This window comes from Lygodium microphyllum, chromosome 30, assembly GCF_053477565.2.
Source record: "Lygodium microphyllum isolate KBCC chromosome 30, Lygodium_microphyllum_v1.1.10, whole genome shotgun sequence".
Classification (NCBI taxonomy): Eukaryota; Viridiplantae; Streptophyta; class Polypodiopsida; order Schizaeales; family Lygodiaceae; genus Lygodium; species Lygodium microphyllum.
The window spans coordinates 41,266,412-41,289,685 of NC_141164.1; the positions used below are offsets into that span (position 1 = coordinate 41,266,412).

The 23,274-nt window shown below is 42.6% G+C and overlaps 1 protein-coding gene across 4 annotated transcripts in view; it reads left to right on the forward strand.

The window, feature by feature from the left end:
• LOC148009777 (uncharacterized) overlaps positions 1-23,274 on the forward strand; it is a 44,299-nt gene that overhangs the window by 12,437 nt on the left and 8,588 nt on the right. For 3 of the 4 annotated variants that reach the window (XM_087672534.1, XM_087672533.1, XM_087672532.1), the window contains exons 2-3: positions 8,203-8,389; positions 8,626-8,791. In XM_087672534.1, coding sequence (XP_087528660.1) covers positions 8,203-8,389; positions 8,626-8,762 — 324 coding nt within the window. In that variant the 3' untranslated portion in view covers positions 8,763-8,791. Of the gene's footprint in view, positions 1-7,761; positions 8,068-8,202; positions 8,390-8,625; positions 8,792-23,274 lie in introns of those variants that run through there. The other variant, XM_087672535.1, reaches the window with a different exon arrangement.

Below are 23,274 nucleotides of genomic sequence, written 5' to 3' on the forward strand. Positions count from 1 at the left end.
CCACAAATTTCAGCTGTGTCAATTCCTTATCATCATGAGCTTGATGATATGAATGAACAATATGCTGATGATGAAGATTTTGCAAGGATCTTTGATCAGCTTGTCAATGGACAACATCATGAGCATTATCTTCTCAAGGATGGTTTCATGTTGATGCATGGTAGACTATGTGTGACTATGCCATTGAGACGGAAAGTTATGACAGAGAGTCATTCTCCACCGTATGCAAAGCATCGTGGTATTGATGCAACAGTCAAAGCAGTAGAAACATTCTTTTATTGGTCTACTTTGAGGAGAGACGTGGATGCTTTTGTGCGGCAGTGTTTGATTTGCTAGAAGGTCAAGTTTGATAAGTAAAAAGCACCAAGGCTTTTACAGCCATTGCCTATTCCAGATAAACCATGGGAAAGGATAGCTATGGAATTTATCTTTGATCTTCCAAGGACACAGACAATGATGGGATATGGACTATTATTTGCAGGTTTAGCAAACAGGCTCATTTCAATCCTGTCAGGAAGAAGATAAAACCAGATCAGATGGCACGTTTGTTTATGTGCAATGTCTTCAAGTATCATGGTATGCCAAGTCTATTGTCAGTGACGGTGATCCACGGATGACAAGTCTATTCTGGAGAGGCATATTTGAGAACATGGGCACAACGCTTAAGTTCTCATCGTCATTTCATCCACAGACTGATGGACAGTCAGAAGAGGCAAATTTTACTGTCTTGGATCTGCTTAAGTGCTATTCATTCGTCAACAGGCAAAGCCCCTTTTGAAATTGTTGAAGGTGGTAAAAAGGTTCCTCCCATTTTGCATACAAAGGATAAGATCTTTCAGGCAGATCAGTATGTGCAGAGTATGGATGAAATGTATTAGAAAGTTAAGCATGCCCTTGAAAGGACTCAAGCAAAGCAAAAGAAAGCTGTTGATCATCACCGTCGTTAATTGTTATTTTCACTTGATGATTGGGTACTGTTGCGGTTTGAAAAGGCACACTTAAAGAAGCGGAAAGGCAAGGGAAGTCTTTTCACTAAGCTTAGTATGCGATACTATGGGCCTTTTCAAGTAACAGAGAAGATTTGTGATGTCAGCTATAGGCTGAAATTGCTTGGCAATTGGAAGATTCATAATGCTTTCCATGTAAGTCTTCTTAGACCCTATGTGGGTGATGTGCCAGAAGATATGCCAGCTGAGGAACAGCCCGAAGTTGAGGAACTTAATGAAATTCTTGTTCCAGAACAGGTACTGGCACACAAGGAAAGGAAAGTGAAAGGCAAGGTTGCTAGAAGGTATTTGGTTAAGTTCAAGAACTATCCAACTATAGATGCTAAGTGGATGGACGAAGGTGAACTTGCAGAGTCACCTAATGTGTTGGAACTTGAAGCATTTCGCTTGCAACCTACCTTGACCCCTTGTATCTCTAAGCTGAAATAGATTGTCAAAGTGACAATTGCTCAAGAAAGAAATTATGTACAGAAACAGATTTTGTACAGGTTAACACTTATTGTGTCCATATGGTTTTCTCAGTGCTAAAGAAGTAAGTATTGCTTGCAAGAATACAGTTTTTACTTCTATTGAATTGAATACTTGTTGTAACAATGGTTACTCAATCGGGCATGTATTCTTTGAATTGACACAGTGGGGATATCATTTTGATGTACCGGCCACTAGATCTCTAGTCAGGGTGATGTGGAGTCATCAAATGAGAATCTGCCACTATGGGGATATCATTGTGGTGTTCCGGCCACTATATCTGGAAACAGTGATGTGGAATCACATGATGATAGTCTGCCATGTTTCACAGTTAGAACATACATGTGTTAACAGTGTGTTCAGTACACAATGCTGATTGATAGCATGCATGTGTTGTACATGTGCTGCCAAGTGTAAGTTCATTGGGTTAGCTAGAAGCATGTATGACATTCATGCAAACGAGGACGTTTGCGATTTTGAGAGGGAGGTATGTCACAAGACTGTGACAACTATTACCTTTTTGCTGATTTCTTTATTACTACTTTATTTGGTTTTTCTTTTTGGAAGGATCCCTCTTGAAATCTAAACGCCTGAGTTGCATGGCCAGTATGTGAAACGGACAGGAATGTCCAATGAGTCAAGACTGGATAGTTAAGGTCCAGTACAAGTCTGGAAGAGACTGATGGCACTGTAGATTGACAAGCCTGGAAGAGACTTGTGAAAGTGTATATGGGCAAGTGTGTTGAAGAACTAGCCTGGAAGAGACTAGTTCAAAGTTAAGATGGACAAATCTCCAAGAGATTAGTCCATATGGGGTCATTAGTGGAAATTCACTTTCAGTTGAGCTACATTGTAAATTTGGATGTAGCCATAGTCTGCAAAGATGGTCAGAAGACTAGTGGGGATGCAATGGAAGCAGCTCCTAAAATTTAGGGAGTTACTATTTTTGGACCCCAGAATCTGTTCGCGTCATTATCTTCGTTTTTGCACGAGGATTAATTCTCTGGTCTGTGCCGAGGTCAAATTTTGCACCGATCATAGAGAATTTTAGACCGAAAGGCTTAAACAGGAAAATTGTTACATGTATGCCATGTGTCACAAATTGGGCATAAATTCCCAAAAGAGAGAGAGAGAGAGCAGCACAAAAACGAGTTTGAATGCATGAGGGGCAGATGGGAGCATGGAACTCATGGGGCTGAGGGCAGATTGCTGCAAATACATCAGCTATGGAGGGTTCTTCTTCATCTTTGACTCATGTACAGAGGTTGAGCTTGCTCCTCCTAGGTCACTCTCTCCTTATCTGAGCAGATGGATTATGTACAGTGTTGTGGGCTGATCAGATGGATTATGTACAGTGTTGTGGGCTGATCAGATGGATCATGTACAGTGTTGTGGGTTTATGCATAATTGCCGAGGCAAGAGCCTCTTGAACAGGTACAGGGTTTGCTAATTGCATTCTCAAGCAGATACTTGTGTGGAAAACGCTGTTTTCCTGAGATTTCTCGCGTGAAATCTCGCAGGATTCAAAGGGCAAGTGGGCCATAAGGTGCGGGAGCCCGTTGGCTATGCACACAAGTGATTGGCAGGTAAAATAGGGCCCAAAACAGGAAATTACAGCCTGCTGTATATTTTTGCAGGTTTGGGTTTTTGGACATTTTTGGTGTCTATTTGCTCCAAAAGCTTCAAGGAAGCTCCAGGGACACTGTACATGTATTTTGGAGCAGTTTAAAGACAAAAACCAGAAAATGCAGCGTGCTGAATTTCTTACCAGGCACTTCATTGAGTGTGTTTAGGTGTATGGAGGCACCAATTGAGTAGGGATAATGACCAGGTCAAGTTTTACTGCCGTTATGGTGTCGAAATCGGGTTGGAAGTGTGTTTCCTTCTCCACTTTGTACAGGGATAGCTTGTAGGCAGGTTATTGTGGGATTATCCCTTTGTTAATGAATAAAGAAATACTGCAAGGGGCGCCTGACTTAGGGGCCAACAAGGTGTCTGTGTCGCAATAGGAGCATGCTAGCTTCCTGTATTTCTTCTTGATTCTGTGTCTTTAAGTTCAGGTAAAGTGGGCGACTGTGAATTGGGTGAAAGCATTTATAAATTTTGGTTGTACACTACCGCCCTTTCTAGTGAACAGGCCGGTTACAGGTTCCATCCGCTTTTATAGGGCTTGGTAGACCATTGGGCAATCGACGTGCACCCTTGGTTTGATGCCCTGTCCTCTTTGGGGTGACTTCTTGGACTCCCTTGATAAGATAACTATCACCTCTGTAGTCTTGGTAGGACACTGGGTAGCTGACGTTCACCCTTTGTCCAATGCCTTGGTTGCTTTGGGATGGGACGCCTTAGGGTAAGTAAACATCAAAGTGACTAGCCTAACTTTTTGGCTCAGTTTTGGGCCTACGAGAGGTTGTTGAGCTAAAACACACTTTTCAGTTGATTAGCATTCTTAAACAGCTCCAAAAGACACTTGGAAAAAAAAACCCTAAAAAGGGGGGTAGTCCAAGAGGCTTTTAGTGGTCCCCCAAAAACCCTAATTCTTTGGGGCACCCTTCAACAACTTTAAATAGATAGGCTGCTCCCATTCAGCTTGATTTCCGTATGTGTAGGTTTCACACCCTTGAGTGCAAATTTCAGCCGTCAGTCCACACACACGTGGCTGCCCAGCCCTAGAGACTATTGCCACACCTGTTGCTGCGTTTGCTCCTCTAGTGTGTAGGCGACAGCTGGCAGCCCATCTCCATCATTAGGCGACCTTTTGCTACTGTGTTTGGACCTGTTCTACATGTGGCGGTACCTGGCAATTGCATCCACAGCTTGCGTTTAGTGTCATCTACCCAGGCGGCAGCTTCCTCCATCAGGGGATAGCTCCTCCACACTAGGCGACAGCTGGTAGCCCTCTTCATCATCTATCCAGGTTACGCCAGCTTGTGTTTGGTGCTCTAGGTCCTCTTGACACCTGCGTTTGCTGAATCCTCTCCATTCTATACTCCAATTGGTGGTTACAAACTTGGGATCTGTCTCCGGTGGATGTCACTCTCCGATACTTTGCTCTACCCTTGTGTGTCTGTACACTCTTACATTCATTTATAGTATTCATTCACTTCAAAGTTGTGTTCTCTCTCTTCTTGTGGTTGTGTTTGAGTTTTGAGTTTTTCATTTAGGGTTTGAGTTTTGCTATTCGTGTCTGTGTCTGTCTCTTTGTGTTTCTTTCATGGTCGTACACTTTGTGTTTCCTTAGTACAAACTCAAGCAGCTTTCTTCACACTTGCAATTGGGCTTTTTATGCCCTTTGCATCCACACTGATAGCAAGTGATATCTTGCTGTTTTTCCTTGCTTTTGCTGCGATTTTTGTGCTTATTTATAGCAATTGACCTCTTTTCAATTTGTTCTTTTACGTTATAGGCTGATCCACTGTTCTCCCCACTTGCCTTGCGTCTAATCTCCTCATTGAGAATAGAACCACACACACCATCAAATGTTAGGTTGGGGTGGTTGCTCAATGACACAACTAATGCTTCCCATGAATCTAGCAAAGTCATGAGCAAGAAGATAGCCCTCAGCTTAGGATCAAAAGCCAGCAAGCTTGCATCTTGTAACTGACTTAAAATACTAGTGAAAGTATTTAAATGCTCTGAGGCACGCTTAGACTCATCAAGCTTCAAGTTGACCAACTTTCACACGAGATGTTCCTAATTGATAGGAGTCATATTCTCATACATACATAGCCTCGAGTTTCTCCCAAACTGCACAAGCAGTGGTGAGTCCCTTGAAATCAACCAAGATATCATTAGTGATTGCCATTTTGATGTAAGTAATGGCTTTCTTATCCATTTTAGCCCAATCCTCATCTGACAAAGCAATAGGTTTATGTTCTACCGAAACATCATCACAATCCTTCTAAAAAAGTATACCTTGCATACGATTTTTCCAAAGATCAAAGCCATTGCCGTCAAATTTGCGAATCTCAAAAAGATTCTTTGTGTCAGATGTAGATGCACTTCCAGCTAACAATAAAAAACTGCAGTAAAATGCTGAATACTTTCAGCCAGTAGCAAGGTTGCTGAATACAACAGCAAGTATTCAAACTTGCACTTCCAAAGTTGCCCAAGAAGCAGATATTATACTGCTATTTCAGTCCCTAGGACTGATTACAGCATATATATGAACCAAATCTGATACATATGCATAAGAGATAGCTCCCACGCCAATAATACATCACTCCCAAGCTCAAATTCTCCCACTCAGCAGTGAATCTACTGTAATTTTACTGTCAAAGCACAAATCAGCTCAAAATGCATCACCAATGCAAAAAGCCCCAAAATTTTTGCAATAAATCTGCCCCAATTGCATTAATAAATCATCTTGAGTGTCAAATATGGGCAAAATTTGTAGAAATTTCACATATTCTGCAAAGCCCCCAAATTTTGGGATTCAAATGTGCACAAATTTCAGTGAAATTGTCTCAGTTGAGCAAAATTTCACTTGTACATGAAAAGCCCCAAAATTTCGGGGTCAAATGCGCATAATGTCTGCAATTTTTGGGTCAAATGTCTCTGTTTTGCATGAACAGCATCAAATCTAGGAATAGCCCCAAATTTCTGGGTACAAATCTTCACAAATCTGAGCCTTGTGCTTACGCATGTGAACCCCTGTCAATGAGTAGGGGGCATGCTTGCAGGAAATAAAATAATGTATAAAAAAATGACAAAAGCTGTCTGAATTGTGTCAAAAGTGCTGTTGCAATTCTGGTGACAGCCCCCTGTGACCTGTGCCAGCCTGCGGATGGGTCATTGCCTGCAGTCGCGCAAGTCAAATGTTGATGCCACTTGGGCAAACGTGACCTGTCGATTGCCTAAAACACTTTTGCCTGCCTGGTTGTGACCTGACCTGCACCTGCTGCTCGTGACCTATGCCTGCTGAAATGCTGGTCAAACTGATCACTGACTGCTTGACGCTTGCACACAGAAGTGACGACTTGCTTGTCTCCTCACATGTGCACTCAAAGACTGACCTGTACAGCCCTCAAGATGCGTGCACACTCTTGCCGCAGCTCTGATACTAGTTTGAAGGGGTGAATGGAAGTACCCAAGTAGTGTGTGCAGAAAAGGTGTATTCAGCAGTAGAGAGTGTGCAGAGAGAATGGAGACTCGAGATGGGTGTGTACCAGTGTGGTACACACAAAGAATAAAAGAATGTATTTATACTTAGGGTATGGTACACTTACACCCACAACACAAAGGTGCGGTCACATGTACAAGTAAATTTATACACGGGAGCGGGAGTAAAAGGGACTTTGCACCCAACAATACAATTCCCTTAGAAGTTAGAACTTTTAGGGAGGGGGACATTGGGACTAAGGAGATATCTTTGAGGGCATTGCTTTGGTGGAGAGTCTTGAAAGGTGTGCTTGAGTGCTTGTGAATGCCAAGCTTTTTTGATAGCTATAGGATACTCTTTTAGAAGACCATTGGCTCCCATACCATGGATAGAAATGCTAGGGCAAACATAGAGAAACAAAGAATTTACAATAACATGATGTATATGTCTGGTGAATGTTCAATGAAGATGAGTGTATAGGAATATAGAGGATACCATGGAGGCCTCGAACCTCATGTCTCAAGGACTGGGTTATAGGTGGATTGGGAGTTGTGTTGAAGACGTGAAGAGCAGCTCCGGGAGTGTTGTACTTGTGATGGATCCCAAATGCAGGAGTAGCAGTCTACCGGAGAGGATGATGTTGTGGACAGAAAAGGAGGGAGCAGAACACAGTCCTTTGGGCAGTGCAATGTCGTGGATGACCCTGGGCTGCAAACACAAGGCTGGCTGGGCTGAAAATGCAAACTCCATGGGTAGTAGAAAATGAGGATGGTGATGATGTTGGCTGGCTGTCCTCCAGGCAGTGAAAAACCAGGCAGCCAAGTGAAAACACAGCTGCAATAGGTGATGACAACAGGGACAGCAGCTGATGGTGATGGCGATCAGCTGGGCGGCTCCAAAATAGGCTTGACAGCAGCAAATTAGGCTGGGGATGATGGCAGCACGGCTGGTGGCAGCTGGGTGGAGCTATAACAACAGGATAGACAGGATTCTTGGGCATTTTGTCCTACCTTCCAAAAATAAAGCCTTTTATTTTTCAATGAAGCTCTTTTGGCTGCTGTTAATAAGGAGTAAAGCTAGGCACTAATGTATGAAAATTTAATATTAATGCATGCCTTGGTTTTGGTGGCTCAACATGATGAGCTGGCATTTACTCTTCTGAATGGTTCTTGTGCTTCTTTTCAGTAGACGATGTGCTGCCTATTCTCGTTAATATATCACTGTAGTGATACTCTTCCAGAGCACAAGGGACAGGAAGGGAGAAGGGAGGGACAAGGTGTCTGTGGGAGGAGCAGGTAGGGGAGGGTAAAGGAACAAAGGTATAACACCACCTTTTGAATGAACAACGCTGTCACTTGTGACAGAGAAAATGCCTGAACGTTCAACTGTAATATTTCTAATGTCCAGCTTGTGATAGACAAATTGATTATTGTCTTAACCTTCAACTGTAAAGTTTTCACCGGTGTCCCTTTTTTTGGGGGGGGTGGTTGGGTGTTTCAGTTATGCAAGATGAAAGGCTATGTAATTTAGGTGTAACACTTGAAGAGTTCTGATTTTTCTCGTTACTACTCGGGGAATAATATATCATTGTATTAATTTATTTTGTCATCATGTTTGTATCCAAAGGACATGGCTGGAGATGGCTGTTTCAGTGTAGCTATGATAGCACGGTTTGAGTCTATCACTGAAAAGGGCGCTTGGATGTATCCACGCTTATTTTGGGAGTCTGGAGTGCTTGGGCAGCTGCTATATTTAGAAGCTCATGCTGTTGGCATCTCAGCCTCAGGCATGGGTTGCTATTTTGATGATCCAGGTTTGTAGTTTCCTTCTTTTCAAATATTCTTCTTTTTTGGGGGTTCATGTTAAGCTGCACAGCAATCTTTATATGGTTAATCACTGTTTAATATATGATACAGGTTCTTTGTATGATTCTTCATTTCTTTGATTTGTGTTACACTTGTTATGTGCCTTTGTGCTTACTTTTTCTGTAATCTTCAATTCTCATCGATAAATATATTGATATTGATTCTAAAAGGTTGTTTTTGACAGTTCATCAAATTCTTGGATTGAAAGGGAAGGAATTTCAGAGCATCTACCACTTCACAGTTGGCTCTGCAGTAGATGATAAGCGGATTTGGACTTTAGATGGGTATCCAGCTCCAGACAGAGATACTCCAAAGAGCTAGGATTTGGCATCTATCAGCAAAAATATTACGTAAGTTAACTCACTTGCAGTTTGGGTTGCATATACAAGTGATATATGATGCAAGCAAGGGATCTGCATGTTACATATGCCAAATGTGAGCTTTGTTTTTCCTCTACTAATAAAAACCAAAGATGTGAAAGTTGTTTGTAGTTCTGTAATATTACATGTTTTGGAATCACGTTACTATCTTTGGTTCCTAATGGGACTCCACACAATGTAACTTGCATTCAGTGGCAGAGCAAGTGACTGTGAATGCGGATAATTTCGCCAATCATAATCCATAAGGACTCCTTAGATAATTTCGCTGACCATAATCTTAATTCCTTAGCCTGCCTAAAAACACACACACATAGCTTGAGCTAAAAGGGGTGGCTCATGTTGGGCTTCAATGTATAGGACGCAGGACATAGTAAAGCTCCAATGGTGTATGGATTCCATTTCTCAATTCTATTCTCTCTAAGCTCATTGTGTTCTTGCTATTCTTTTGTGTTCTTTGCGTTTACAGCAGATCTTTCAGCACCTGCACCATCTCTTTGCTTTCATTGCCCACAATTTCTTGACATGATATCAAAGCCCAAATCTCCTGGTTTTGGTGCTAGTTGCTGTGTTTGACTGCTGTTTTCAGGTCTGATTGTGTGTAGACTGCCCCAGATTTTTTGTGTTTGTTGCTGTCCCAATCCAGACAGGCCTAAATAACAGTTTCTTCAGGTGGCAGTTTTAAGCATTAGGGCAGCCTGTTTCTGCAGTGCTGCACCTGTGTTTTTGCTGCTGTACTTGGGATTTCACTGTTCCAACCTGCGTCTTTACTGATTTGCCATCGTTTTCAGCTTAGTTGCTGCTGTTTTGCTGTTTGTGCAGTCGATTTTCAGTTTTTTTTCCATAGGCCTTAGCATCTTCAACCTGCATTTCAGCATGTTTGTGTTTACAGCTTGATCTAACACATTTAGAGGAAGGATCACATGTGTCGGTTGTTGTGCTTCTATCACTAGAGTCTCTTCACATTTGCCCCTCTCTCTAATGTGAACTGTTTTCTTTTTGCTTGAACTATTGAACTCATGGTATTGGGTTGTTTCTCCAAAAGTGCCTTTCTTTCTCATATCTCTTTATCTTCTCAGCATCTCACCCAAATGGCTCCTCCATGTGGCAACACTGATGATAAGCTGAGTGCGAGACTATCCCACTTGAGATGCTGTTATGAAAACTTGGTTTGTGTAGAAGCGCATTTGGTATATCCTTTCACAATTGGCCTTGCATCCCCAAAAGCCCTTCCCTCTTTCAAATGATTGGACGAAGACAACCATGAAGAATCATTACTCACTTGGGACAATGACAATGCTCAAGCATACGCAAGTCTCCTCATTGCATCTTGAAGGGAGTCCTTTGGCAGTTACCTCTTGTAGGACGTGTTTAAAGGTGTGGGAGAAGCTACAACTTGTGTACGAGGCTATGTCGACCATGCCAAGTGTGACCTTCTATGGAAAGTTACATAATATTAGGTTCAAGGCTATTGATACAATTCATTAATTTCTCTATTATGAGCATATGCAACTCTCCTCATTGCATCTTGAAGGGAGTCCTTTGGCAGTTATATCTTGTAGGACATATTGAAAGGTGTCAGAGAAGCTGCAACTTATGTACGAGGCTCTGTTGACCATGCCAACTGTGATCCTCTATGGACAATTATATAATATTAGGTTCCGGGCTACTGATTCCTAGGGTGACATAGATCTAGGATCAACTTTGCAACATGCAATTTGCCATTCTTAAAGCTCATCTTGTGGGGACTATACTCTACAAGCTACCTCCAAAGTTTGATGGTGTGGCTAATGTCTCACAAGCTCAAATATTGCGGTAAGATAGATGCTTTTGCTGCTTAGAGAGGGGTGATGAGCAAAAGAAGAAGAAAAGTCAGTGCTACCATTGTGGTAAGAAGGGCCATCTTCAAAAGGACCACAAGAAACTAGCAATTTTGGAGAAGAAGAAGAAGAAGACGAAGAAGAAGAAGAAGATGAGTCATCATTCTTAGATTTAGACTTTGACTCTGGTGGCCAAATGGCGAAGGTTGTGCTGGCATCTTCATCTTTCTAGCTGTGAAGAAAACTGCTAGGCTTTGTACTAAGGAAACACGGAGTATATGACCATGACAGAAACATAAAGAGACAGACAGAGACAGAAAAAGCAAACCCTAAATATAAAACTCAAAACTCAAAACTCAAACACAGAAACTCATACACAAATAGAAGAAGAGAGAAAAGAACACAACTCTGAAGTGAATGAGTACTGTAAATGAATGTAAGAGTGTACAAATACTCAAGGGCAGAGCAAAGTGTCGGAGAGTGACGTCCATTGGAGATGGATCCCAAGTTTGTGACTGTCAGTTGGAGTGTGGAGTGAGGAATTCGCAAAACGTTGATGCCGGGAGGTTGAGGGGATTGAGGTGACAACTACAAAAGAGAGAGATGATACCAGGCGGCTCCAAAAGGGTGCAAATGCAAGCTGAAGGATGTTGCCTAATGGAGAGGGAAGTAGCCACACTGCCACTAGGTAGAGGGAGCCCAAGCGCAAGCAACTAGAGGGTGTGAAGACTGACGTGTGGCTGATGTGGGTCAAACGCAAGGACCAAGAGACCGGTGGAGATGTTGGTGAGGTCAGGGGGATGCCAAACGTAGCCTAGAAGATGGTTCCAAATAGCGGGGGTTGGAGGAAGGCACCAAGGCACTACAAGGGCTGATGGAGAGGTGGCAACAATTATGAAGGCTGAACAGCCATGTGGAGGTAGATTGATGGCTGAAATCTGTACTCAAGGGTGAGAAACTTGCAAAAAAGGGATGAGGTTGAATGAGGGCAGTGTGCCTATTTATAGATGTTGAAGGGTATCCCAAAGAATTAGGGTTTTTGAGGGACCATTGAAACTCTCTCAATCCGAGGCGAGCAAGTTTCTTTGCGTGTCATCTGTGATGAATTTCAAGGTCTTCCTCGTCGGACACAAGACCCCAGAGTTGGCATTCAATGTCTCTTTTTAGGGTTTTTCATTAATTAAGTTTGTTTTGGGGTTTTAAAAGAATGCTAATCAGCTAAAAAGCGTGTTTTAGCTCAACATTCCCTCTCAAACCCAAAATTGAGCAGAAAGGTTAGGCTAACCACTTTGATGCTTACTTAACCCAAGGCATCCCACCCCAAAGTAGCGAGGGCATTTGACAATGGTGCACTTCGGCTGCCCAAGACTACAGAGGTGATAGTTATGTTACTAAGGGAGTCCAAGTAGTCACCCTAGAGGATAGGGCATTGGACAAAGGGTGCATGCCAGTTGCCTAGTGGCCTACCAAGCCCTACAAAGGTGGATGGAACCACATTGAACTTTAAAAAAAAAAGGTGAGAGTTAAATTTTATGGGATGAAGCCGATTGAGTAATAGGGGCCCAGAAGATAGGAGTAGGGAGGATACACCCAACACATCACAAAACAGTACAAGCTTACCCATCCACTCGAGGTGTCGATGACGAGGAAAAAAGGGGATGAGGTATCCATGTGAAGAAGGAGTATGGTGGTGTGGTGACAAGAGTAGTTGGTGGAAACAGCTTAGGATCCACTCAAGTGGTCCTCTGTACAAAGAGATACAAAGTATGCTACATGCTGAAGAATGCTCATGCAGTAGGTGCCACTAGGACAGTGTCCCTCATGGGAAAATTATTCACTTGCCCAAGCACCCTAGTACAAAGATGATGAAATCATGCAATGCAAAGGGAAAAGGTACAACGGGGGGAGAAGCCGATGTCGAAGACAAAGTGTTGAAGCTTGTAGAATACCAAGAAGGGGAGGAACCCCCTCTCAACGTGGATGTAGATGCCAAAGGAGAAAGAGGAGCCTAATATCAGTCTTTGTGTGGTGTCGAGAATCAAGATGAATGGAAGGGATGATGAAAAGGATGAAGCATCCTGTTGGAAGAGCAAGGTAGAAGTCATTGCCATGAAAGCATTAAGAGTGATGTTGCACGATCCGTTGCAGGAGGGGAAGCCTCCATGCTGGAAGAAGAGCAAACACTCCTAGGATGATGAAACCATGAAAGAAATGGTGCGCATCCCCATGTCTCCAATCCTAGAAGGACCAAAGCAAACTTGCAAGTTAGCACGATTGAAATACAAAACCTTGCAAAAGAGATAAGAATCTGCAAGCACAGAGGCCAGTATTGAGATGCTCCAAAGCGAGAACGATAAGAGAAAGTAAAAAACTAATCGAAAGTACAATGCAATGAATGTGGATGTGTGTGAGTAAATGCAATGGAAGACATAAGAATGGAAAAGCTTAGGACAATGAATCCTATAGGCGCGACTCTAAGAGTACAAAAAATTGATGCTAGATTGACTGAGGGTATCCTTAGGGACCTGGAGACATGCTAGTCTAAGAGTGTGGTCACCATCGCGTACGCCCAGTAGTAGATCTTTGCCAATGAAATGCCTGACAAGGTAGAGAGGGATGCATGAAGTGCAATGGGATTGGAACCTACAAACCAATTAGACAATCCCTCAGGGGTAGTGAAAGAGACTGTCTTCTGAGGCTGTCCGCATGCTACGTCTAGTAGCAACGACTGGTGTTGAGGGTGAAGATGAAGCAGAAGCAGGAGGCGTAGCCCCATTGGAATGTGTAGTCGAAGTGGTTTGCTTATGCTTTTTAGCTAGGAGACCTTGGGCCTTGGAGCGACACTCCTCGTCCACATGGCCGGATCTTTGGCGGTGTGTGCAAAACTTATTTTTCTTAGGGAGTTGCTACTAGATAGGTCTAGATTCTTTGGTTTCCTTTGAGGAAGAGGTGTCACCCTTGGATTGGCTTGCCTTCACATCTTGCGAGTTCTTGCCACTATTGGTTTCCCTTCCCAAAGAATAGGCAACCAATCCCCTTTGCTCTAAATAAGGCTGTGATGAGGATTTCTTATGGACTTAATAGTGCAGCCTCGCATAATGCAATAATTGACACTCCAACTCGTAGAAGGTCGGCAATCTAGGTTGTGAAATGATGTGCTGAATGAAATTGAAGTATTTTTCGGGCAACTTATTCAAGAAGAATGTAACCTGATCGTCATCTGGCTTCGGAGAGCCAGTAGTGGCGAACTCGGTGAGTAACCGCCTATATTCAGCCAGCTTGACTTTCAGATCATCCCCTTCCTTAATAGAGAACTCTTGAAGCTCAAAGTTGAGATTTATGTGCCAAGTATGATCTCTAGCTGCATAGCGGTCGAGAAGTTCACTTCAATGCTTTGACGCGAGCGGGAAGTGTTGTAACTGAGAGTGAAACTTAGGAAGCAGTCCTTGCATTACCTCAACATTGGTTGCAGTATTGTGGGCTCTTCATTGATGGATGTAGTCAGGGTGAGCTATCGAGGGTTTGGCATAAGCTCTAGACCAACAATGAGGTTCCAAAGACCTTGAGACTCAAGCACTTGTTGTGTGAAATTTGACCAAGTGGTAAAATTCCACCCGTTACAATGAGTCTTATCCATGAAGGCATTTTTGGCCATTGCAATAGGAGTAGTAGTGCTAGGTGATGGATAATGGGGGAAAGTGTAATGCGGGTAGGATGGGGGAGTGGAGTACACTTGGGAATGGGCCCCAGAGTGCCCACCAGGCATACAACGAGTGTGCAAGGTGAATTCATAGGTAGGGATGGGCTGACTAGGCATGGGTATGGTAGCCACATGAGTAACGCAAGGAGGTGGGATGGGAACATGTGGATCAAAAGATGGGAATCCCTGTGTAGGTGTAACCCAAGGAGAGTGTGAAGAAGCACCATAAGTTGAGGATGGAAACCCTTGCTTGAGTGGTCATGTGGGATGTGAATTTGGGGGTAGTGAGGGGGATGTCCATCACAATTGTCCCAGGTGCTATGGGTGTGCTCATTTGCGGAAAGGTGAGAGGCATTGTGTTAAAGGATGACTTCCTCCTAACGAAGTACCAAGGTGCAAAGAGGTAGAGAATGGGGTAGAGAATGAGAAGGTGCTAGGAGCGGAGATGGAAGATCCAACCCCTAGTGTGTGTGATGCGGAGGTGGAGTGTAATCCAAGGTTTTGGAAAGATGATGAGAGGTGATCGAGGTGTAACATAGAAGAGGGTGGGATGGGAGGGAATTGAGAAGTGTGTGTTACATGCTTAAATGAAACAAAAGCTGTAGATATATCTAAATTATGTCGGCTTCGAGAGCCCTCTCTATTGAAGTTCACATACACAAAGCCATTCGGAACCTGTAACTCAAAAGAAGAAATAGGTGAGGGTTTTGATTCATGCAACTCAAAAGGATTGTACAAACTTGATAGTGGACTTGGCTGCGATGATGAAGATGGATTGGTAGATGTTCCGAATGTTGAATACCCTCCATGATCGGAGAGGTGGCCAGCCTCACCAACCGGTCCGAATGTGGTAGTAAAACTGGGAGGAGGGGTATAAACATCACTGTACTTGTTGCGATAGTACTCCTCTGTCATGTGGGTGAAATTCGGAATAGGAGTAGAAAAAGAAGGTGACAGTGAAGGTGGAGTGGGGTCCTCCTCATTGAGTCCCTAATGCCGTCTCAGGTCCTCTAGTGATGGGGAAGCTTGATAGGACATCATAGGAACTGGAGAAGAGGGTGTTTGTGACATTGTGATTTGGTTATGAGTTGTATTGTGTGTCTCGCACAAAACCAAGCTCTCCACAATATTCGCACGATACTCTTTACAAGAGCACCGGCTTTGATACCATGTGAAGAAAACCGCTAGGGTTTGTACTAAGGAAACACAAAGTGTACGATCACAATAGAAACACAAAGAGACAGACATAGGCAGAGAAAGCAAAACTCAAACCCTAAATGCAAAACTCAAAACTCAAACAAACAAAAGAAGAGAGAGGAGAGCACAACTCTGAAGTGAATGAGTAGTGTAAATGAATGTGAGAGTGTATAGATACTCAAGGGCATAGCAAAGTGTAGGAGAGTGACATCCACTGGAGACGGATCCTAAGTTTGTGACCACCAGTCGGAGTGTGGAGTGAGGAATCTACAAAATGCTAATGCTAGGAGGTTGAGGAGAGTGAGATGACAATTGTAGACGAGAGAGATGATGCTAGGTGGCTCCAAAAGGGTGTAGATGCAAGTTGAAGGATGTTACCTGATGGGGAGGGAAGTAGCCACACTGTCACCAAGCAGAGGGAGCCCAAACATAGGCAGTTGGAGGGTGTGGAGACTAACGCCTCACTGATGTGGGTCAAATGCAAGCACTGGGAGATGGTGGAGATGTTGGCGATGGCAAGTGGATGCTAAACGCAGCCTGGAAGATGGCACTAGACAGTGGGGTGGCAGCTTGGAGGAAGGCGTCAAGGCACTGCAAGGGCTGACAGAGATGTGGCAGCAGTTGCGAAGATTGGACAGCCACGTGGAGGTAGATTGATGCCTGAAATCTGCACTCAAGGGCGAGAAACTTGCAAAAAAGGGATGAGGCTGAAGGGGGCCAGCCTGTCTATTTATAGATGTTGAAGGGTGTCCCAAAGAATTAGGGTTTTTGGGGGACCGTTGAAATTCTCTCGGACCGCTTCCCTTTTTAGTGTTTTTCATTAATTAAGTGTGTTTTGGGGCTGTTCAAGAATGCTAATCAGCTGAAAAGTGTGTTTCAGCTCAACACTATCCATAGTGGTGCTAGCATTCCTTGTGATTGTCTAGTGCTAGAGATGTAGTGTGAGTAGAGGGTAGTGGTGGGGCATCTGAGCTTCATCCATATGCAGGTGCGATGGATCCTAAGTGTGGCTTTCTGCAACATTGACTAAGTCTAGCATATTGAAATCTTGGAGCTACTTTGCCTTTCAAGCTTGTGCTATGATGTTTGACATAGCGGTTTTTGCTCCTTATTTAATGTAACATGATGGGACACTTTGGCGGTTTGGCCGAAGGTGGGAAATCGATGGTCATGATATGCTTCTATGGAGTTGGTTTGTGTTAGGCATTGGGATATGACTATTTCTACTCTTTGTGGTCAAGGATTGGTATGGTTGACGTTGACGTCATTGTCTTTTTGAGGCACCTTGGTGGTGGCTTGATTACCCATTGCTTGGGTATCTAGGGTCTTGTTCGAGTATCATTGTTGTATGTATTATGATGAGTCCTTAATCATTATATATTTTATTGTATTGATCACCCATGATATGAGAGAGGGTGTTAGTAGATTACATATTTCAAGCTGACCAAGTCTGTGGACATAGTGCATTTTTGTTATATGCTAACTGCATTTTAGCTTGCTGATTGGTGTTTTTGGCCTATGCTGATGTTGGCCGGCTAGTCATAATTCATGTTTTTCTTTTTCCTTACATATAGGTAGTCTTTGCTCCATTGTCACCATCATGACCATACTCATCTATTCAGCATGTTTGCTTCTTGGTGGAGAGAGGGAGATTGCAGCACTTTGGGAACATTGGGGGTTACCCACAACTTGTGCTATTGTACACACAGTTGAGCTCTTTTTTTTGAGTCTATCTTCTTTGAGGTTATTGTGTTGTTCTTCTTTTGTGTTCTTTGTATTCACAACAAATCTGTTAGCACCGTCTCTTTGGTTCCGTTGCTCCACACTTTTCTAACAGGTTCAGGTCGCCTTGACCTTGTGTGGTAGGATAGTTGGGTGATCGTAGTGCCATGTGGTAAAACCAACCTTTGGTTAGAAACCAAAGAGTAGCGAACAATCTAATGTGCAATCATATTATTTGAAATAGTGTATCAGTAATAAAACCTCAAGAGATGGGAGAATTAGAATGCTCTTGCATAGTGTGAATTGATATTGATCAGCTCCAAACCATGGTACCCCTTATGGTACTTCTGTAAGTGCACATAAAGAGCTTAGGATGGAGTAACATTAGGTTTTCTTATATAGCTGGTGATACAAGATTACCAAGACCTAGATACATGTTGTGTCATTGAAAGCAAATAAGATCCATTACTAGCAAAGAGTGAATGTATCAGATGCAAAATCATTATCCTCAAATGGAAAACCATACTAGAGAGGCCCTAGATTCATCTTCATGTCCATGAGTGTAGGGGAAAGAGAGAGAGAGCTCTCCATGAACATATACAAACTTGTGCCCACAATAGAATACCGTCTGTAACCAGCCTTCCTTCCGTGGATGGGTGGTAAATCTCTGATTACAACTAAATTACAGCAGTAAACAATTAATGCAAATTTGAAAATACAAATTTACCTATTGATCTTGGACAATGCACACCGAATTGGCCCCAAAATTGGCGTCCCTTTCGGTATTTCTTTAGCTTTATTAAAGAATAAGTTGATTTACGATGGGATTCTCCCAATTCCTTTCGGTATTCCCACTCCCCTTGCTAGTCACTAGCAAGTCTTTGATCCGATTTGCCCCTTGATTCGGGCAATTGATTGGCCTTCAGCTGCTTTGATGGAAATGAAAAATGCACCAAATTCAATGGCTGGCTAGTCCTCCACCTGAATTTAGCTGAAATTCACCTTCAGCCCTGTTGAATCCAAGCCTTGGAGCTTCCCATTTTTGGCATGCTTCTCGAGGCAGCTGCTAAACTCTAATTTCTACCGTAAATTAGGGTTTACAGCAGAGAAATTTGCAATTTCTCAGCTTCCAAGAGTCCAAATGCTTAGATCTTGGGAGCAAGGCTGTGAAATGGCTGGGAGATGAGAGAGAAAGCTGAAGAGAGAGGAAATTCAGAGTTTTGTCGTGAAGAATGACTAAAAATTAGTCAAGTGCAGCTACTGCCTTACCACAACAGCATGTAGATGCAAAGAATTGAAGAAAATCAGTCATTTATTGCTGTTGCCCTGCCTCATTAGATTGTAGATGTTGTCTCTTACTGTTAATTGGTCTTCTTTTGCCCCCGACTGCCTCAGAAGATTCTCCAATGATTGCAAATCAGATCAGCAGCTTCTCTTCTCTCTCTCTCTCTCTTGTAGGAATTTATAGAAATGCCTCTCTCTAGCCCCTAAAGACGTTTTTCAGTCTTGTATGGGGATTTTTCACAAGTGGCAGTCTTTCGAAATGGTCTTTTCAACATTTTTTATAATTAAATATTAATTTTCAGTATTTAAATACAAAAAATTAATCTAATAATTATTTTGGTGCCCTGAAAAATAATCTAATTGGCCAATAATTAAATTGGCTAGGCAACTTCCATTCTCAAGTATCTTTGCACCATCTTTGACCATCAGATTGGCATTAGGTACCATTAAACGCCACTTCTCTAGTGTCACCAACTGACACTTATGGCCAAATGGATGACCTAGGCCAATAACTGGCACCAAATACCACCAAGTACTTGTGCGGCATAACGTATAGCAACTTTTGCCTTTGACATCTCGTGATTTCTTCGGGTCTTGGGCTCGTAAATTTACTTTAAGCGTAGTTGCACCTCACATGTGCAACATTTACTTAATCACGTGATTAAAAATTAATCCACATGTTAAGTGAGGTTTAAAAAATACATGTACTCATTATAGCCCTCCCCCTTGAAATCCTTGCAATTGTTCTCGATTGCATTGCCAAATACATCAAAAGCAAAGTACTACATTGGAATTTCCATAGGGCATCATAGTCAACACAACATTGCGCACTGCTGTTCAACCATTTCATATGCCCAAAATATGCTGAAAATTACTAGCCAACATAACATAACATAACATAAGACTCATAAAGAATCTCAAAAACATTACCAGATTATCATGTGACATACCCATTTCTCATGAGCTCAACTCATCTGGCAAAACCAAACCATAGCACAGCATAACCAAGCATAAACCATGGCTAAAACATCAATGGTATTATAACATACGCTGTTGTCCATTGAACTAGATGTAAACCATTGAAAACTGAGCATAATCTGATCATAAACTGATCACTTGCTGATCTGAGAACTGATCACAAACTGCTGCAAATGTGACCCCCAAATTGATCACAAACTCATTGCAAAAATTGACCAACAATCAGTGCAAAAACTGATGCACAACCGATCCAAAAAGTGACCATAAACGGCTCTCAAGCTGATAAAAAACTAAGCTGAATACCATTGAATATTATTGATCATACATTGAAAATCAACATTCGATAATCAGTCCCTGATGATCATTAACTGATGCTATACCACGCATAACCAATGCCATACCAAGCATAATTGATTATACCTCGAGCATAATGGATGCAAATGTACAGTTTTAGAGCTACAGTGAAAACCATACTGATCTGCATACCAAACATAGTGACTAGTACAGTGAATAGTGATCTCTTGGCAAACATACTGTTCAGCTACAGTACCCTTAATGTATGCTGAATACATCCGAGATGCACTACATACGAGAGCTGTCCATAACTAGAGGAGTGGAAGTGCTACCTCCCCCTTGAGCATCAGACAATACTCCGGACCCTTGCTTTGCTGAAACTGACAGAGCGCGAACTAAAGTCGGCTCTAACTGAAAGGCATCCAGGTAAAGTTGCAACAACTGAGGATGGTCTGCCAAGTTATCCTCTTCCATCCATTTGGCATCCATTGGTGAATAATTTTGAAACTTCACCAAGTACCTCTTGGAAACTTTACCTTCGACCTTTCTTTCCTTGTGTGCCAAAATCTGCTCAGGTACCAAAATCTCATCTAGCTCCTCAACCTCAAGCTGAATTTCAGCAGACATATCCTTTGGCACATCACCACGAAAAGGCCTCAACAAACTGACATGAAAGGCATTGTGTATCCGCTAATGTGGAGGTAATTTCAGCCGATATGTCACATTGCTGATCTTCTCCAACACCTGGAAGGGTCCATAGTATCTCATACTCAACTTTGGATATAGTCTTTCTCTTCCCTTTATATTTTTCAGCCTTGCCTTTTCAAAACGCAACAATACATAATCACTCTCTGCAAACTACAAAGCATGCATGTGGTGATCAACTACCCTCTTTTACTTTTCTTGCGATCTCCGAGGTGCATATTTTATCTTTGCACAGGCTACATCCAAGTTTTCCACATAACGATCAAACTCAAAGATTGTATCTTTTGTGTGCAAAATAGAGGGTACTTTCTTACCACCCTCTACCACCTCAAATGGAGCTTTGCCCGTAGAACTACGCATTGTGTTGTTGTAAGCAAACTCAACCAAGGGCAAATACTGCTCCCACTGTGTCTTGTGGTCTAGAACATAGCATCTCAAAAGATCTAACACTGTGGAATTTGCTTCCTCAGATTGACCATCTGTCTACGGATGGAAGGATGATGAGAATTTCAGCGTGGTATCCATATTAAGTTCTTCCAAAATAAACTGGTCATCCGAGGGTCTCGATCACTAACGATCAACTCTGGCATACCATGATACTTAAAGATGTGATGCAAAAACAATCGTGCCATATGATCAGCTTTTATTTTCTTCCTCACTGGAATGAAATGGGCTTGTTTGCTAAACCTGCAAATGATAGTCCATATCCCATCATTCCCTGTAGGCGTCTTAGAAAGCTCAAAAATAAAGTCCATTGCAATGCTTTGCCAAGGCCTATCTGGAATAGGCAAGGGCTGCAACAAACCTGACATCTTTTGCCTATCATGCTTTTCCTTTTGGCATACGATGCATGTCTTAACAAACTGTTCTACATCATACCTCAAAGCTGGCCAATAAAAGAAATGCTCCACTTCCTTGACCGTGGCATCAATACCTCTGTGCCGTGTATACGGAGGATATGACTTTCAGTGATAACTCTAGGCCTCAACTGCTTTGTGACACATAGTTGTCCATGCATCATCAGAAATCCATCTCTTACACAAAGTGTCCATGCCTTTGGCCACTGCAAAGTTGATCAAAAACATCAGCAAAGTTCGGATCAGCAACATATTGCTCTTTCATGGCATCCAACTCATTGTGATAAACTATATTGATAGTCGACAATTGAGGTTTACGTGACAATGCATCACTTTTCCCACTCTTTCTCTGTGATGTGTTCCTCTTTCCAGCCTTATTTTTCAGATCTGCCCCAATTTTCAGCTTTATTTTTAGATTTACAATTTTTCTCAGCCTTTGCCTCTTTGACATGTGACTTGGCGTCATCATTGTGGAATCCTGCATCCTTTCCATGCAGCAATGTGTCGGCTATAGTAGCAGTTTCTATAAGGTGAGACATGTTGAAAATAGTGGACTTAAGGCAAAAATCCCGAATATCCTTTGGCAAACCACAAATATACTTCTCCACTTGCTCATGGAGGGGTACTGTGTGATAAGAAGTAATTGGCAACAATGCATCCCAAAACTTCTTATTATATTGATCCAATTTTTTGCAATCTTTTGAATTCAACTAATTCCAAGTTGTCATAATGTCTACTTCAAAGGTACTTGTCAACCAATTTGAAGCAAACATTTGCTTGAATTGGACCCAAGTGGTAGGTGACTTCCCTTGAATAAGAAGTGTAATCTACCACTCCAATGCATTTCCCTTCAAAAATATGGCTGCCTTGTGTATCTTAGATGCCTCTATGAAGTTGCCTCGAGAATAGGCTGCATCAAACTGTTGAATTAAAAACAAGTGCTTTCATTCTATCTTGTGTACCACTGAAAGGCTCAAACTTCACCGGTTTTGCCACCTTCATCATAGTCCTTCGGCGAACCTATGGGAGTCAAGTCATCATAAATGGGCTGCTTCAAAAAGGGTGCATTGGCTGTATTTATATAAAAACCAGCACTATCTGAAGCACCTACATAACCAGCACCAAATCCTTGTGCTCCTATAGTCCCTAGGGGTTCGATACATATCCATATGGCCCGCTTTGTGCCCAAGCATCATGCCTATGTTGCCATACATGGGGTTGAGCATTCCACTTGCATTACCGAGATACATTGGGTGTTGTGAGCCATGCATTGGTTGCTGCATACCATAGGGATTTGTGCCATACATTCCCGTATGCGGTGCCTGTCCAATCATAGCATGAAAAATGGTACCACCACCAAAATATCCTTGTTGTCCCATGCTTGCATGTGCATGATTGCCTTGCTGCCCATGTTCCTATGGATTGGCACTACCAAGTTGGCCATGCATTTGCACTTGCTACCCCACGGATACCAACTGTCTGTGCTCATCAAGCATTTTGGACTCTTCTAAAGAAGGCTTAGGCATTTCCTTTGGTTCTTGTGGCTGTCCCGAAGCTATAGAAGGTGCCTTCATCTCTTTGCCTTTGTTGTCTTTCTTGGGGCATTCAAGAATCGAGTAAACTGGGGATCCTTTGCCCATTCAGCAAAAAGATTTGCTACTGTACGCATTCAATCCTTGAAGCTATCATCAAATTCTTCAGCCCCTTGCTGGTCATCGGCCTCTTTATGCATTGAAGTGCCAACATTTGGGTCATTTCCCACATTTTCAGCATGCTGTCCATGCTGAGAACCATGCCCAACATCAGTCATTGCATTTTCCCTTCACCACGTGATTGACCAAGGAGTGATACATCCTCTCCACTTGATCCCGTATCACCATGTGAAGACATGCTTGCTGT